The 19,327-nt window shown below is 42.1% G+C and overlaps 1 protein-coding gene across 13 annotated transcripts in view; it reads right to left on the minus strand.

Moving 5' to 3' along the window:
• Nucleotides 1–19,327, minus strand: part of Sorbs1 (sorbin and SH3 domain containing 1) — a 233,015-nt gene that overhangs the window by 183,568 nt on the left and 30,120 nt on the right. For 7 of the 13 annotated variants that reach the window (XM_047552727.1, XM_047552724.1, XM_047552726.1 and 4 more), the window contains exon 1: nt 17,290–17,352. The exons of the other annotated variants lie outside the window; for them this stretch is intronic. In XM_047552727.1, the coding sequence (XP_047408683.1) occupies nt 17,290–17,344 (55 nt within the window). In that variant the 5' untranslated portion in view covers nt 17,345–17,352. Of the gene's footprint in view, nt 1–17,289; nt 17,353–19,327 lie in introns of those variants that run through there. 13 annotated transcript variants of the gene reach the window in all.

Below are 19,327 nucleotides of genomic sequence, written 5' to 3' on the forward strand. Positions count from 1 at the left end.
TCGCTTGGGTCTAGGAGTGACTGCATCAGAGCCACGGGCGGTTGCCAGAGGAGGAGCTGCGTGGTGAGCTGTTTGAACTCAGAGTGGGCGCTCCTGAGCGTCGGGGGACTGCCCGGAGGAAGAGGAGGAGCGCGGCGGGACGCTTGGTCTGGGAATGACTGCATCAGAACCACGGGCGGTTGCCAGAAGAGGAGCTGCGTGGTAAACTGTTTGAACCCAGAGCGAGCGCTCCTGAGTGCCGGGAGGTTGCCCGGAGGAGGAGGAGGAGCGCGGCGTGTTGCTTGACCTGGGAGTGACTGCATCAGAGCTGCGGGCGGTTGCCAAAGGAGGAGCTGCGTGACGAGCTGTTTGAACTCGGAGCAGCTGCTCCAGAACACTGGTGGCCTGCCTGGAGGAGGAGAGTGGTGGGACGCTTAGCCTGGGAGTGACTGCATCAGAACCACAGGCGGTTGCCAGAGGAGGAGACGAGTGGTGAGCTGATTGGACTAAAAGCAACCGCTCCTGAACACCGGTGGCCTGCCTGGAGGAGGAGCGTGGTGAGTCACCTGGTCTCGGAGCCACCGTCCCTGAACACCTGGGGGGCTACCCCAAGGAGGAGGAGGAGGAACAGGGCGGGTCACTTGGACTTGGAGTGACTGCCTAGGGCTACGGGTGGTTGGCGGGAGGAGGAGACCCGAAGTGAGTTGTTTGGATTCCTAGTGACTGCGTCGGAAACCGGGCGACTGTCCGGAGGAGGAGGTGTGTGGCGGGTCTCTGTGTCTCGGAGCTATTGTACGGGGCTCCAGGTGGTGGCTCAGGGGAGGGGCTGCATAGCCAGGCGATTGGTGCAGAGCAGGGTCCCAGGAGCTAGGTGGCTTCTTGCTGGAAGAGCCGCACAGAGACACGCCTAGGGGCGGAGCGAAGTTTCCAGGGCGGCGGGCAGATTCTCTGGGAGAGGCAGCCTAAGGAGACTCGCCTGCGAAGGGTGAGGCTCCCAGGCCCAGGACGTAGGTCCGGGCCCCTGGGATCATTGCAGAAGAAGACAGCCCAGCCCAGGTGGTAGTTGTAGATTGAGGGGAACCTCTAGGAGGGCAACTGACCAGCGAGATGTCCCCACCGAGTGACTCTTCCCGGCCGGGGGAGGTTTTCCCACAGGGACGGTAAAGCCAGAGACATAGGCACAAACAGGCCTTGCCTTAGCCCACAGTCTACTTCCCCATTGGATGACCATTGGTCAACAAGTGGAGGCACCTCCGCCCACTAGCAGGGAATATACGCCACCTGAGGGTTACCACACCTAGAGAGGCAGCTTCTTCGTGGAGCTCTGCATTATCAACCTCCTCCAAGACTTCAGGCTACTGAAGGATAAGAGGGGATATACTAGCAATCTTCAGGGACATTATAAGTTGATAGAGGAAATCTGCAATATCTTAATGACCCACTGATCCCTGAACAATATGAGAAAACAAGGGAAGAAAATGCCCCAAACAAATCTAGATGTTACATCAATAAAATCCAACGACAGCATGGCAGAAGAAATGACAGAAAGGGAGTTCAGAATGTACATAATTAAAATGATTAGGGAAGCAAACGATGAGATGAAAGAGCAAATGCAGGCATTGAACGATCGCACCAATCGACAGTTAACAGAGCAAATTCAGGAAGCAAAAGATCATTTCAATAAAGAGTTAGAGATATTGAAAAAAAAACAAACAGAAATCCTTGAAATGAAGGAAACAATAAACCAAATTAAGAACTCCATAGAAAGCACAACCAATAGGATAGAACAGCTGGAAGACAGAACTTCAGATATTGAAGACAAAATATTTAACCTCGAAAACAAAGTTGAACAAACAGAGAAGATGGTGAGAAATCATGAACAGAACCTCCAAGAACTATGGGATATCATGAAAAGGCCAAATTTGAGAATTATTGGGATTGAGGAAGGCTTAGAGAAACAAACCAAAGGAATGAACAATCTATTTGAAGAAATAATATCAGAAAATTTCCCAAATCTGAAGAATGAAATGGAAAATCAAGTCCAAGAGGCTTATAGGACTCCAAATACACAAAATTACAACAGACCCACACCAAGGCACATTATAATGAAAATACCTAACATACAAAATAAAGACAGAATTTTAAAGGCTGTGAGAGAAAAGAACCAAATTACATTCAGGGGGAAGCCAATACGGATATCAGCAGATTTTTCAATCCAGACCCTAAAAGCTAGAAGGGCCTGGAACAACATTTTTCAAGCTCTGAAAGAAAATGGATGCCAACCAAGAATCTTATACCCAGCAAAACTTACCTTCAAATTTGACGATGAAATAAGATCATTCCACGATAAACAAAAGCTAAAAGAATTTACGAAAAGAAAGCCAGCATTACAGAACATTCTCAGCAAAATATTTCATGAGGAAGAGATAAAAAACAAAGAAGCAAATCAGCAAAGGGAGGAATTATCCTAAAGGAACTGTCAAATAAAGGAGGAACCAAGATGTGTCAAAAATTTTAAATATGAACCAAATGACTGGGAATACAAATCATATCTCAATAATAACCCTGAATGTTAATGGCCTGAATTCATCAATCAAAAGACATAGACTGGCAGATTGGATTAAAAAGAAAGATCCAACAATATGTTGCCTGCAAGAGACTCACCTCATAGAAAGAGATACCCATAGACTAAAGGTGAAAGGATGGGGAAAAACATACCATGCACATGGGCTCAGCAAAAAAGCTGGAGTATCCATCCTCATTTCAGATAATGTGGACTTCAAGCCAATGTTAGTTAGAAGGGATAAAGAAGGACATTTCATACTGCTTAAGGGAAGCATAAATCAGCAAGATATAACAATCATAAACATCTATGCCCCAAACAGTGGCTCATCCATGTATGTTAAACAAATCCTTCTCAATTTTAGAAACCAAATAGACCATAACACAATAATACTAGGTGATTTTAACACGCCTCTTTCACCACTGGACAGATCTTCCAAACAAAAATTGAACAAAGAAACCATAGATCTCAATAACACAATCAATAATTTAGACTTAACAGACATTTATAGAATATACCATCCAACCAAGAGCGAATACACTTTCTTCTCAGCAGCACATGGATCCTTCTCTAAAACAGACCATATAATATGCCACAAAGCTAATGTCAGCAAATACAAGAAGATAGAGACACTACCTTGTATTCTATCAGATCATAATGGATTGAAGTTACAAATTAATGAAAGAGTAAAAAACAGAAACTACTCCAACACCTGGAGATTAAACAATATGCTACTATATGATGAATGGATAACAGAAGATATCAGGAAGGAAATTAAAAAATTCTTAGAGGTAAACGAGAACAAAGAAACAACATATCAAAATCTCTGGGACACTATGAAAGCGGTACTTAGAGGAAGATTTATTTCATGGAGCGCATTTAATAAAAGAAGTAAAACTCAAAAAATAAATGACCTAACACTACAACTCAAAGCCCTAGAAAAAGAAGAACAGACCAACACCAAAAGTAGTAGAAGACAGGAAATAGTTAAACTGAGAGCTGAAATCAACGAAATTGAAACGAAAGAAACAATACAAAAAATTGACAAAATAAATAGTTGGTTCTTCAAAAAAATAAACAAAATTGATAAACCTTTAGCCACACTAACAAAGAGAAGACGAGAGAAAACCCAAATCACTAAAATTCGGAATGAACAAGGAAATATCACAACAGACACGACCGAAATACAAAACATAATTAGAAGCTATTTTGAAAATCTATACTCCAACAAAATAGAAAATTTCGAAGACATCAACAGGTTTCTAGAGACATATGAATTGCCTAAACTGAACGAGGAGGACATACACAATTTAAATAGACCAATTTCAAGTAATGAAATAGAAGAAGTCATCAAAAGCCTACCAACAAAGAAAAGTCCAGGACCAGATGGGTTCTCAGCCGAGTTCTACAAAACTTTTAAAGAAGAACTCATTCCAATACTTCTCAAAGTATTCCAGAAAATAGAAGAGGAGGGAACTCTCCCAAACTCATTCTATGAAGCCAATATTACCCTGATTCCTAAACCAGACAGAGACACATCGAGGAAAGAAAATTTCAGACCAATATCCTTAATGAACATCGACGCAAAAATTCTCAACAAAATTTTAGCAAATCGCATACAAAAACATATTAAAAAGATAGTGCACCATGATCAAGTGGGTTTCATCCCAGGGATGCAAGGTTGGTTCAACATCAGAAAATCAATAAATGTCATTCACCATATCAATAGACTTAAAGTCAAGAATCACATGATTATTTCGATAGATGCAGAAAAAGCATTTGATAAAATACAGCACCCCTTCATGCTCAAAACACTAGAAAAAATAGGGATAGTGGGAACATTCCTTAACATTGTAAAGGCCATCTACGCTAAACCCATTGCTAATATCATTCTAAATGGTGAAAAACTGAAGCATTCCCTCTAAAAACTGGAACAAGGCAGGGATGCCCTCTTTCACCACTTCTATTCAATATCGTCCTTGAAACTCTAGCCAGAGCAATTAGACAGACCAAAGAAATTAAAGGGATACGAATAGGAAAAGAAGAACTCAAACTATCCCTATTTGCTGATGATATGATGGTATACTTAGAGGAACCAGGAAATTCCACCAGAAAACTTTAGATCTCATAAGTGAATTCAGTAAAGTAGCGGGATATAAGATCAATGCACATAAATCGAAGGCATTTTTATATATAAGCGATGAATCTTCAGAAAGAGAAATTAGGAGAACTACCCCATTCACAATAGCTTCGAAAAAAATAAAGTATTTGGGAATCAGTCTCACAAAAGAGGTGAAAGACCTCTACAATGAGAACTACAGAACACTAAAGAAAGAAATTCAAGAAAACCTTAGAAGATGGAAAGATTTCCCTTGTTCTTGGATAGGAAGAATTAATATTGTCAAAATGGCCATACTACCAAAAGTGCTATACAGATTCAATGCAATTCCAATTAAAATCCCAATGATGTACCTTACAGAAATAGAGCAAGCAATTATGAAATTCATCTGGAAGAATAAAAAACCCAGAATAGCTAAAGCAATCCTTGGCAGAAAGAGTGAAGCAGGGGGTATCGCAATACCAGATCTTCAACTCTACTGCAAAGCAATAGTAACAAAAACGGCATGGTATTGGTACCAAAATAGAAAGGTGGATCAATGGTACAGAATAGAGGACACGGACACAAACCCAAATAAATACAATTTTCTCATACTAGACAAAGGTTCCAACAATATGCAATGGAGAAAAGATAGCCTCTTCAACAAATGGTGCTGGGAGAATTGGAAATCCATATGCAACAGAATGAAACTAAACCCATATCTCTCACCATGCACGAAACTAAACTCAAAATGGATTAAGGATCTCGGAATCAGACCAGAGACCTTGCATCTTATAGAAGAAAAAGTAGGTCCAGAGCTTCAACATGTTGGCTTAGGACCAGACTTCCTCAACAGGACTCCCATAGCACAAGAAATAAAAGCAAGAATTAATAACTGGGATAGATTCAAACTAAAAAGCTTTCTCTCAGCAAAGGAAACTATCAGCAATGCAAAGAAAGAGCCTACAGAGTGGGAGAAAATCTTTGCCAATCATACTTCAGATAGAGCGCTAATCTCCAGAATCTATAAAGAACTCAAAAAACTCTACACCAAGAATGTAAATAATCCAATCGACAAATGGGCTAAGGAAATGAATAGACACTTCACAGAAGAAGATATGCAAGCAATCAACAAACATATGGAAAAATGTTCAACATCTCTAGTAATAAGAGAAATGCAAATCAAAACCACCCTAAGATTCCATCTCACCCCAATTAGAATGGCAATTATCAAGAATACAACCAACAACAGGTGTTGGCGAGGATGTGGGGAGAAAGGTACACTCTTACATTGCTGGTGGGGCTGCAAATTAGTGCAGCCACTCTGGAAAGCAGTGTGGAGATTCCTTAGAAAACTTGGAATGGAAACACCATTTGACCCAGCTATCCCACTCCTTGGCCTATACCCAAAGGACTTAAAATCAGCATATTACAGAGATACAGCCACATCAATGTTCATAGCTGCTCAGTTCACAATAGCCAGATTGTGGAACCAACCTAGATGTCCTTCAATTGATGAATGGATAAAGAAAATGTGGTATATATATACAATGGAATATTACTCAGCCATAAAGAACGATAAAATTATGGCATTTGCAGGCAAATGGATGAAACTGGAGAATATCATGCTAAGTGAGATAAGCCAATCTCAAAAACCAAAGGAAGAATGATATCGCTAATAAGTGGATGATGACACATAATGGGGGGTGGGAAGGGTTAGTGTTGGGGTTGGAGTTGGGTTTAGGGAGGGGGGCAGGAATGGAGGAAGGAAGGACTGTATAGATGGAGGGGAAGGGTGGGAGGGGAGGGGGGGAAGGGAAAAAATGGCAGAATGAATCAAACAACATTACCCTATGTAGATTTATGATTACACAAATGGTATGCCTTTACGCCATGTACAGACAGAGAAACAACATGTATCCCATTTGTTTACAATTTTATAATAAAAAAAAATAAAATAAAATAAAATAAAATAAAATAAAATAAAATTTCTTTCCACCTAAGAGATATAGTGGAGGCTACAAATTCTTGGTTTTGAAATCTACACAGGAGTCAAATGGAGGTCATTTGACCTCCTAGAAATATCACAGTGAACCAAGCTATCCATCATCATTGATAAAATATGTATAGAACTAGCACCTCAGTAGAACTCACTCTAGCAGAACCAGCAGCCCCTGCCACCCACTGAGGCAGTGGGGTAGCTGTTTCACCAGCTCCCTTCCTGGTGCTGGTCTACTTTTGTTAAAGCTTCCATAACCTCCTTGACGCTTACAACCCAATTTCAAGAGACAAAAATCAGCTTAATGGAAGCAAAATAGTCATACAAAGTCAAATAAAAACCAAAAGCCCATTATCACCAAGAACTGTGAGAATGGATTAAGTGTGAGCTACAAAGGTCACTGACTTCAGAATCATACTGGGCCTTGAGGCAGAAGAGGAGTTTGTACAAGGAAAATATTGAAGGGAAATACTCCAGGTTTTAAAAGGCCTTTTTAGAGGCCATAATGGAACCCCTGAGGCTGGTTGACCAAGAAAGCGACCATTAAGCAAACCCCTTCTAGACCACGACTTTGTGTCTCTTAGGTGTGAAATACAGAATCTCAGGTACAAACTCTAAGGAAGACAGATGTCCAAGCAGGGGTTCTCTGTGGCTGGAGCAAAAGTGATACCGATCACATGTCAACAGATGGAAAAGCAAGTGAAATTCTCTTTGGTTACCTCCCTAAATGTTGATTTTCAGACCCCTGTTATCAGAATCTCTGAGATCTCTCCAGACCTGAGAAATCAAAATCCTTTAGAGTATTACCATGGAATCAGAGCCTTTAGTAAGCCACTCAATATGACCCCATAGTGTAAGAATCGCTGCAAGGCTGTTCCAACCAGTCTTCTTCTGAAATGGGGATGATTAAGGAAAAGACTGGGTCTCCCAATTAGGAAAGAGATTCAAGCAGAAAACACACATGGTTGGGGAAGCAGAGGAGAGAGGCTGAAGCAATTCAGAAGAAATCTCTTAGGATAAGACAAAATATGATGATCAGCCACCCTTCCCTACAGGGAAATTCCCCCTCACTGTAGCTAAGGCAAATCACAGGAAAGGTGATTATTTTATGGAACCAGAGAGGACTTGAGTTTGGATAAATCTGGATCAGCTACAAGAATGAAGGAGTTCACCAGGATGGGTGGGTCTGTCCAAGTTCAGCCTGAAGCACCCAGTAAGAGAACCTTCTGCCCATAGCCCAGAAAAAGGTTGACTGCTAGGGGCCATTCCAAGGCCTCAGGGATCCAAAAGAGCAGCCAAGCTGCCACCACTCCACTCTAACCTGGGATCACCAATGCCCACTCAGTTCTGAAACTGATATCTGACATCTACACTCCCTGGACTCCAAGTGTCGGTGGGTTTCACTTGTTCCTCTCAAGGTCTGAGATTGTGGCTAGACCAAGAGGCTCCACCTCCAGGTGGTGTGTGCCAGTGCTTCTACAAGTGTGGTCACCAGCCCAGCAGCATCAGCAGGACCTGATCGCTCATTGGAAATACAAATCCTCTGGTCCCACCCCAGATCCATTGACCAGAAACTCTGGAGGAAGAGACTAGAACCTGTGTCTTCACAAGCTTTCCAGGTGATTCTGATGCAGCTGAAATTTGAGAACCAGTGTCTTATGGTATTAATAATATGACTTATGATGGTAAATGAACAAAAGCAGCATCCTTTTTCCAGACCTACAGAAATACTCTCAAGTATATTATTTTAGAGATCCTAGTCCTAATGCTTTATGATTCATTTGAATCTCAGAGCATTGCTGAGATGGATCAACCAACATTTTTACTCCATTTTGCAGATAAGAAGATTGGGGCTCTGAGAGATGAAATGATTGGTATAGATTACCTGCACCCAGAGCGCACTTACTGACAAACCACACCACCATCAGAGACTTAATTACTTCAAGTAATTAAAAGTTATCAGCCCACACCAATTTCTTTTCTCCACAGCCCACAGGGATGCTGCTGGCAGCAAGAATCAAATTCACTTTCTTTCTATCTGGTCCATTGTTACTACCTCAAGTGACTATTTTTAAGACCACCTTCCATTAATTGTGGAGTTGAACTGAAAAGGCGATTTAAAACCACCAAGAGACAGTCTCAATGCTGACCTGACATACACAGAATTAAGACAACAGAACTCAACTGATAAACAGGCCAAGAGTCAAAAGTTCATTTATAATTGGAGGGCTGGAACTCACATTGCATTTTCCCATGGACATGAAATGGAGATAGTGGCTGGATCCCCAAGACAAGCCACAAACATCTCTCCATGAGAAGCAGAGGCAGAAGGACCTGAGTCTGTTTGGCAGTGATTCAAAGTGTTCAAATCCCAGCTTTCTACTTATTAAATGACATGAGACAAAAGCCCAAGTCACTTAGCTTCTCTGAGCCTCGATTGCTTCACCCAGAAATCATAATATCTTATAGCATAGTTCGGAAGAGTTAAATGACAATGTACCTAGCGTATGGAACACAGCAGACAACCAAGAAATGATTTTAGTATACGCTGTTTAACTCCTAAAGTAGTAGCCACACTTTATTTTTGCTCTGGAAAGCATATTTTTTAATAGCATATATTTGAAATTATTGACTATAGAACTAACTGCCTCCAAAAAGACCAAGGAAAAGGAGGCAGGGTAGTGGGCTCGGCTGCAGTTCAAGAGGTCAGGTCTTGCCATCACCCTCTTACTCCCCTTTGGCCTTCCTTCGGTTCTAAGCTCAACTGCCACATCTTTGGGAACTTTCCTTGGCCTCCCAGACTGAGTCAAATCTCTCTAATAGATGCTTAAGTAGCTCCAAGTACCTCCACTTCATAGCCTTACACTGATTCTAATTGTACCCTTATTTGCTTAATGTTTATCTTCCCTACAACCCACAAGCTCCATGAAGTCAAGGCCCAGCTCTGTTTTTGCTCAATGTGTTCTTCTCTGGCACTCTGCCATGTGCCTGGAACACAGTAGGCACTCAAATACTTGTAGAATGAATCATATCAGAACAGCTAGGCAGGGATGGGTAAGGGGAAGAGGATGTCCCATGCAGCTGGTTGCACATATGTGCAGATAACACACAGTTAGAGATCTGTGAGGGCTACCTGCAGAAACATACAACCCTTTTTTCCTATAATAAATTCAATATGCTTCTGCCATATCACCAAGCCAAAATGACTGATTATTATTATAAATTATTGTTAAACCCTCAGGCATTCTCTTCCAATGGTATGTATCCCTCTAGGCCTTGGTCTGCTCATGGGACATGTGCTGAATGAAATGAAGATAGTGCAGGAATCCAGACAGGTTTGAATTTGTCGCAGGTCTCTCTGTGCAGTATCAAAAAGGAGGGACAACTCCAGCCTCAACATAGTTGGAACTCTGCAGCAAGCATGGAAATTAATGCTTCCAGCCTCAAGTTACTAAGTGTCTACATGTACTAGGAACAGTCTTGGGTGATCCTCAAAGCCCAATGAGATGGGTACGATCACCATATTACAAATGAGGAAACTGAGTCAGGAGGTTAGGAACATGCTCATGATCAAATAGCTAATAAGTAGCAGAGTCAGAACTAGAGCCCAATTCTCAAGTTGCAAAGTATGTGCACTTGGTCACATTCAGTTACTTATCCCCAAATTGGGCATAAGTTTCTCCATACCCTGTGAAGGAGGTAGAGGACCTGGAGAGTGAATGCAACTAGGTATAAAACACACTGCAGAGAGGAAATACTATTCTAGCTCTGGTTCTTCCACTAACATGTGACCCAGGATAAGTCAATTCACTATCCAGGACTCCAAAGAAGCTTCCTTTCCAGTAAGGTAAGAATGGACCATCACCATTAGAGAGGAAACTCAGTGCTATTGGGCCCAGAAAAAAACCTGCCAGTCAAATCAAGAAACCACATCTGCCTGGCCCAGGACCCAGTCATGGTGCTACTTAGCTCTTTCTTATCCAAACTGGAGGTTAGAGGTTCTTAGCTTTCTTGAAAGGACCGAGGCCAGCAACTTGTCTAGTAGGCCCCCTGAAACCGACTTGGGATGAGCAAAAGATAAACAACAGGAGAAAGGAGACTGTATACATCTATTTAGACAAACCCAAACCTTCCTTTGTGTAGTAGAAAATTGAAAAAATATACTATGTTGGGGAAGAAGCAGGTATCTGTCCCTAAGTCTCCCTTGGGTTCATCAGCAATCTTCCACGCAGCACAAGCCCCTCTGGGATGTGTTCAACATATGTCCAAGACCAAATGCAGGGGCAGCTTTTGGAGGCTAAGGCCGTCCAAGTAACAGATTCTCCCTAGCTTCAGTCCCTGAACTGTTGTACAGAGAGATCTGGAATTTACAGTCTCTTCTACAAAGCCTTACAAGGTCAAAAATGTTCAAGTTGTATGATTCTTATGATGAAAAGGCTGTGGAATAGCACAGACTAAATGGCCAATACAAATGACACTTCAGAAGCCAAAACTCAACAGCCAAAACGCGGAGTCAGCAATGGGCAGAGCCACAGTCAAGGAGACTGGTGCTGGCCGGGCTTCAACAGCGTGCGGGCCAAGGATGCCACCAGCTCCTGTGAATGCTCCCATTGCTAGGCCCCACCAACAGTATCTCAATCAATCACCCCAATACCCTTGTCCTGTTGAACCAGCACCAAAACAGGAGTCACGAAAGAGCTGACGTCTGTATCTGGATGACCCTGAGCCTTCATATTCTGAAAAACCCACACTAATTTGACACGCATGGCAAGCATAGAGGAAATGGCCAAAACATTGTGTAAAATATTCCTCAAAATAAAACATGAACTATAATGAAGAGCAGAAGGGGAGAATGGAAGGACCATCCCTCTTCTTCATCATAAGCTTAGACGCACTAAATCCGGCAGCACATATAAAATCTATTTCAGGGACAGGAGAGTAGGAAGAAAGAAGAGAAACAAACAAGAAGAGTAGGAAAAATAAAGACAGTGGAATGGTGTAAAGGGAAAGCTTCATGTCAAGCTACCCCAACTCAAGCTGCCCGTGGCCTTGGTCATGCTCTCTCCATCCTCCCCGCCTCCTCCAATGGGAGTTCTGCATTCTACCCTAAACATTAAGCAACAAAGACAAAACAAAGCCTAACAAACCCACCGGACTAGGTCATCACCCGATCTCCTGCTAAAGAAGAAAAGCAAACTGGCAAATGTTAAGTAGACCCACAGCAACATAAAATATCAGACACAGAATCTGAAGACATTTCCAGCTTCTTCAAAAAGCCCCTAAGTGCCTGAATATACTACCTAGGCAAACAAGCCCTTTCAGATTAAATGATATGATAGACATTTATTTATGAAATAAAAATCTTAATGATTTAAAAATAAAGGCAGTGTTAAGCTTGCACGCTGAAGAGGCATGAAAAAAACTACTAAAACTTGGCAATAAATAGAGGGGTTTAAAAGAATGCAGTGAGGCTGAGAATAAATCTAATCTATTAGATAAAAAGCTAGGGATCTCCAAATTAGGGAAAAGGCAGCCAAACTAAGACAAATAAACTTTCACCCTGAAAATTTTGTCAAAGTGGACATTTTTACAAAAAGAGCTCTAAAGTGCTTTTTATATATTAACTTGAGTGTTCTGGACACCACCTACTCTATTGTTTAAATATATCTAAAAACAAAGCACAATTACAATGGCTCCCATTCTCTCCATACCACGAATTCAAAGTAATTACTAGATGGGTCCTACACCTGAAAATGAGATAGTGTTTCCTAAACACCGATTGCCAGACCTCTGAGCTATCAAGATGCCCCCTTTGCCTGACCCTTTGTCTCCTCAGTCCCCAAAACAGCAGGGTTGGGTTAAGAATAGAGATACAGAGGCCTTCAGATACAGGTGACATTTAGCAGCAGGTAGAGGTGAAGGGCACAGAGCATGGCTGCTCAGTGTAATGAAGGAACACATCAACCCCAATTTAGAGATGACTTTCTCCTCTTAAGAAGTTGATGAACATAGACTGGCTAAGACTTTCATCATCCTTGGTCAGGTGGCTTCTGAACCAACCACTCCACCTTCCAGGCCTTCCTGCTTAAGGACACAACTTCCTCCCCTAATTTTATCCTGTTTCTGTCACCAGTATCATGGCATCTGGGACACAGCAGGAACTGAGAGGAGTGGAAAATCAAAATGGGGGTGTACCAGAAAAAGGATGAAGTCATCTCTCTAACTCAAGAAGGCAAGTTTTGCAGGCATCCCAACGCTCAGAGCCAGGCCCCCATGCACTTACAGGCTGGAGAGATGAGTGGGGTGAGGAAGCTTGGACAGGGTCCTAAGACCCAACCCAGAGGTGCCACCTTTCCTTCTTTTCCTTCTCCCTCTTGTTGATTATTCCTCTTTTTGACTTTCTATTCAATCAATACATATTTCTTTTTTTTTTTTTTTTGAGGGGGGTTCTTTTTTATTTTTTTTAAAGACTGCATTTTGATTCATTGTACACAAATGGGGTACATCTTTCAGTTTCTATGGTTGTACACAATGTAGATTCATACCATTCGTGTAATCATACATATACATAGGGTAATGATGTCTGTCTTGTTCCACCATTTTTCATACCCCCTCTCCCTCTCATTTCCCTCTATGTAAACATATTTCTTAAGGCTCTACTTAATATATGCATGTTTCCCAGTTCAACACCACCTTCCTCAACATGACACCACCCAATCTTATAGCACCTGATGTTTCATGAATTTCACCCTTCAGGAATCTCGCAGAAAGCCTTTGGTGAAAAACAATCTCTGAAGAGAAAAATTTTGCTAAATGTTTTGTTATGTTGTCGGACCACAAACCTCACCAGTGCCCCACACGCCACCAACTTCATGTCATTATTCAGAATCATTTGTACCTGTGCAAAGTACTGATAACGAATGCAGGCCACAGTTCTTTCTGCATGACCACCTGCAGGACACACAGGAGCCGATTTACAAGGCTGGCACTAACAACAGGACAAGAATAACAGCAGCCAGGATGTACTGAGCACCTGTTTATTGGGCCGGTGCTTATATCATGTAAGGTTCAATTAACCCTTACAACACCTGTGAGGCCCATTTAATCATCCCAAATTAATAAAGAATGAAAGCCAAGCTCAAAGACTGTCCACAGAACATGGTGAGTTAAGAGGCAGTGCCAAAAGCAGGACCTACAACTGTCCAACAACTACACTTCTTTCTCTGGTGGTGTGGAGAGCAATGAGGCAGGATTTTGGAATGTCCCAGTTCTGGGTGCCCCAGCTTCTGCATGTGGATATGGCAGGTTGAAGTGAATAAATGCTGGGGTGGGAAACCTGCATGCCAGAAATAAACATGTCAACATTTTCTCTACAGCTCCTATAAAGTCACTTACCTCCCAACACACTACCTCACAATTTTGTACTTGAATTTTTTAAAATATTTCTTTCTTTTTTTTCCTTTTTGGTGGTGCTGGGGATTGAACCCAGGGCCTTGTGCAGGCTCAGCAAGCACTCTACCAACTGAGCTATATCCCCAGCCCTAATATTTATTTCTTTATTTTACTCTATTTATTCATTTATTTCAGGTAAATGCTGAGATCAGAGTCTCCTGCATGCTAGGTAAGTGTTCTACCACTTGGTTATACCCTCAGCCCTATTTATGTGCATTTTGAGACCAAGGTCTTGCTACATAACCAGACTGGCCTTGAACTTGTCATCCTCCTGCATCAGCCTCCCAAATAGCTGAGATTACAGGCATAAGCCAGTGCACTCAGAGTACTTGAACATTTTTAAAGGGATTCATTCTTGTTATATGAAAGATTTCAGCACAGGGAAGCAATATTTGACCCAATCGGGTTGGGCTGCAAAGAAATAGCAGGCACCATTTTATTAAGATTACATCCTAAGATTTGTCTAGAACTTGCAGGTTGAAAACTAAATCCTAGACTGTTCCCAGGGCTAGCTACCACAGAATTATTAGCTTCTCTACTGCATCCTCAGCTATCACTGGTGAAAATGCCAGGAGTATGAGAGGTACAGTTCCAAACTCCCGGACCCCGCAGGGACACAGCCAAGCTCTGCAATCCTGAGTTCTGAAGGATAGGGGTGTGCATGTTGGTGCTCAGAAAAATAATTACAATGGGCAATAGACTCTCATTTGGAAAACCAGAGAAAATACAACCACATCTATCAACAGTCCTACCACCATATTATTTGGGACATTTCATTGCCATATTAATTTGGGACATTTCATTGCAGGTTTGTTTTTTGTTTTTCATAAACATTTACCACATGGCTGTGATCACATCTTAAACACAACTGTAATTTTTTTCCTCCTCCAACTCTTATTTCTGCTTGATTATAAAGGGTCACCTGTTCTATGGCACCATGCAGACATCCCCTTGCCCAGGTGAAACGGACTTCTTCAATGTCTCCCCCACCCTCAGGACACCCTGGAGTCAAGTCTCTCTAAAACTTTGCTAATTAGCTTACACATCAGGCTCTCATAAAGCACAGCCCTTCCAAAGCAGTCTGATGGTAAACTTGGGCTATTTCTCACATACTTGGCAGAAGCAACACAAAAAACATCACTGGGAGTGACTCGCTTCAGCCATCCTTCCACTTCTTGATGTGGCTCCAATTACTCTGTAGACAACATATAATTTCTCTCATGCATATTTTAACCGATTATAAAAGTTTCTTAGAAGTATTATTGATCAGTTTCAAAATTCGCACAAAGAAGAAAGGGGTCAAAGGGCATGGGGATGTGGGCCAACACATCAATTTTAAAGTGGGAAAGTGAGTGCTCCTGATTTCTACAAATACATCAGCTCTGACAACTACAAAGCAATAATGATTCCTGGTACAATCATACAACGAATGGTCTGGGGATATTTAAAAAACAATATGAATGTTGGGAAAAGGCAGTCTGGGTGCACAAGGACCAAATCACTCTGGAAAACCAACCAATTTTCTCACGTGGTGGTTACCAAGTTGGTAGATCAGGTGAGATGCAAAAGATATCATGCATCTGGACTTCAGCAAATCATCAAAAATATCCTCTCATGGTTTACTTATAGATAAGTTAGCAAATAGAATGAAGCAATTTGAACTACTGTCTACCCAAGCTAGCTGATCACTACCCTCACTGAATGTCCATTGCTCCCCCTTTGGGCCACCATTGTACTTATACACACCCACTCATGCACTTATTAAACTCCACTGAGCCACCTGTCTGTCTTCCCGCTAGACCAGGGGTCAGCAAACTATGGCCTAACATGGCCTGTTTTTGTCAAGTTTTATTAGAACAGTCATGCCATTTGTTTACACGCTGTCTGTGGCTACTTTGGCACACAGTGGCAGAGATGACTTCATATAATAGAGTATGTTTGGTCTGCAAAGCTGAAAATATTTACCATTGAGCCACTTACAGAAAAAGTCTCCCTCCATCTGTACTAGCTGGTTTTCTCTTTTCAGGCCTGAGGCTGTCTTATTTCCGCTGTGTGCCCTCAGCACCAGCACAGTGCCTGGCACACACTGGAATCATTAGTGTCTTGACAGCATGACATAGGATTGAATTCTTAGCCACACTATGTCCAATGTCTTTTTTTTTATGACATAGTTTTATTTGTGAAAGTTGAAAAGATAGTTTTTTCCATTAGGTAGTTGGAGATATAAATTGAAATAGATCACAAAATAGTGATAAGACATGAAAATAAACTTTCAGTTTTGTGTGGGTTCTACTTACTACTTGGATGCTCCGTGATTACTAAATTTGGTGTCCAATGTCTTTTTAAGAATGACATGTCTAAATAAAGAGCACAGGAGGCAGGTTTATCAAACCCTCTGATGGCACAAAATGGAAAGTTTTAATGCTATAGATGATAGAATCGAGATTCAACTTAACCTGAGGGCTTAGCAATCTGGGACAAAGAATACTGTACTCTGTGGGAGTACAGACTGGGGGCTGTTCTCAATTTCCTTGAATCGAGGAGACCTGCCTGGCAACCATTCATGTGAAACACAGCCGGGCACTGTCACTGACCACAAGATTCATCAGAGCCCTCAGTGCCAAGAGTAATGCAATCTTCAACAGCATCAAAAGTAGGACAGGACAAGCCCAGTGGTGCACACCTATAATCCCAGCTACCTGGGAGACTGAGGTAGGAGGATCACAAGTTCAAGGCCAGCCTGTGCAACTTAGTAAGACCCTATCTCAATACAATTTTAGAAAAGGGCTGCAAGATAAAGTTTAGTGGTAGAGCACTTACCGAGCACAAGAGACCCTAGGTTCAAGCCCTGGGTATTAAAAAAAAAAAAACAAAGAGTAGTTCAGTTCTTGGAAAAACAATAATATTCCCAAGGTACCCTGCCATAATTAACCATGAGTGAAGGCTTCAACTCAAGACACCCCATATGCCAGTTATTGCTGTAGTAACCCAGTGCCAAACTCAGAGACAAACAACATTGCCCATTTCTTATGTATCCTTTCAGTGAGGTGTTGTTCATATATATATATATATATATAAAATCTGTTCTCTCCCTTTTTTGCTCAAATTGTGGCACACTATGTGTACAATTTCATACTCTGCTTTTTCACTTAAAAATACACCCCACAGAGTCCCATGCCAGTTGAAGAGTTGCCTCACTCTTTCGGTGGCTGCACAGTTCTCGACGGCAGGGAGATTCTCTATTGATGGACATGTAAGTTATTCCAGTCTTCTGCTACCACACATGATGCTGTAAGAAATACACATACACTGAGCATGCTGGTTCACGCCTAAACCCAGCTACCAAAAGACTAAGGCAGGAGGATCTCCAAGTTCAAGGCCAGCCTCAGCAACTTGGCAAAAATCTTGTCTCCAAATAAAAAATTTAAAAGATCAGTGGTAGAGCACCCTGGGTTCAATCCCCAGTACACTCCCATACACACACACACACACACACACACACACACACACACACACAGAAATACACCCAAATCTTTTCTCACATACACATATACACCTACAGGACAATTTCCAAGAAGTGGAATTACAGGGATATACGGTGGATGCATTTATAATTCAAGTGAATATTATCAAATTGAACACCTCCTTTACAAAGAGACTAATGGATAAAAGAAGAGGCTGGAAATTAAAATCCAGAAGGAAGAACTGACAAGGCTTACTGTGGAGAAAGAAGGCTTGGAAGAAAAGTGAGCACCATCATCTTCAAACACCCGGGGCTAGGACAAGTGAGTTCAGTCCTCTGTCGCTCACCATGTGCTTGGCACATCCTTGGGGGCTTACATATATCTTCCCATTGAGTGTCACAACAGCCCAGGGATGGGCACTGTTAACCTCATTATGCAGATGAAGACACTGGGACCAAAGTCCTCTTGCCAAAGGCCACAGAGCCAGGAAGGAGCAGAGCCCGACTCAAAGCAAGACACATAAGACTCAAACTCACACCACCACTTGTGCTCCCAGTCCCTGTCCCTCCATCCCAGGCTGAGCCCTGAGGCCAGAGCAGCTCGCTCAGACCTGGCGGCCTCTGCAATCACCTGGGTGACTTCCAGGGCAAAGGCCCCACCCCCAGATTCTCCTCTAACCTTTCAGGGGACAGCAGGCATAGTTTTGGCAGCGCTACTCTTGGATGAACCCAGTCAGCAGACAAGGTTGAGAATTATCACTGTAAGTCATAGCCATAGCTCTGGAACTAGTGCAGGCAGGCATCACATATACCTGGGAATACTTGGGAAACTAATTTTTGGGCCCCAAGCCCTCAATTTCAGAGCCACCAGGTCTAGCCTGGGACTGAATAATTTGCATTTCTAACAAGTTCCCAGGTGATGCTGATGCTACTGGCCCAAGGACCAGGCTTTGAGAATGAACCACCACTCTCTATGAAAGAGCTTCTATGCTTAGTAATTAGCAATTAACATTTTATAGGGTGCATTATTCCAGTGAACTTCCACTGCCGTGGAAGGTCCACTGGGATAATGTGCTCTCTAAAACGAAGTGAAAACAAGTGTCTCTTCTAAGTTGTTACAGATTATACATAGTACAAAATCTTTCATTTTTCTTTCTTCTGTGTAAACTTCTTTGGCTTGTGCCCAGGTCTTCTAACATAAAGTCCAATCCTTTTTGTACCATGTTGATGCCAAAATCTAAATTCCAAGAGAACAAGAACCTAGACTATCTTGTTTACCTTTTCCCTCCAGAACCTAAAACATAGTTGATGCTCAATGCATAATGCTTGAATGAAGGAATTAATCATGGTGTGCAAAAATAGTGAGATACAGATCCTAAAGGAGAAATGGAAATAAGACAGGCTGGTTTTAGCTCTTATTAAAGAATTTCAACAATTAGATATCTTAAAAAAAAAAAAAAAAAAGGAACAGCCTCAGTGAATACAGAACTCCCTTTCCTTGCAGAGAAACAAGCAGAGACCAAATAGCCAAGTGATGTAAATGCCACAAAGCAATTATACACTCTTTCAGAGTATAGTTAGAGCTGGGCATGGCAGCACATGCCTGTAATCTCAGCTAGTCAGAAGACTGAAACGGGAGGATCTCATGTTCAAGGTCAGCCTCAGTAACTTGACAAGACCCTGTTTCAAAATTTAAAAAAAAAAAAGGTTGGCGGGCGGTGGAGGGGGATGTAGCTCATTGGTAAATTGCCCCTGAGTTAAATCCCCAGTACC

The sequence above is a fragment of the Sciurus carolinensis genome, chromosome 5 (genome assembly GCF_902686445.1).
Source record: "Sciurus carolinensis chromosome 5, mSciCar1.2, whole genome shotgun sequence".
In the NCBI taxonomy this organism is placed as follows: Eukaryota; Metazoa; Chordata; class Mammalia; order Rodentia; family Sciuridae; genus Sciurus; species Sciurus carolinensis.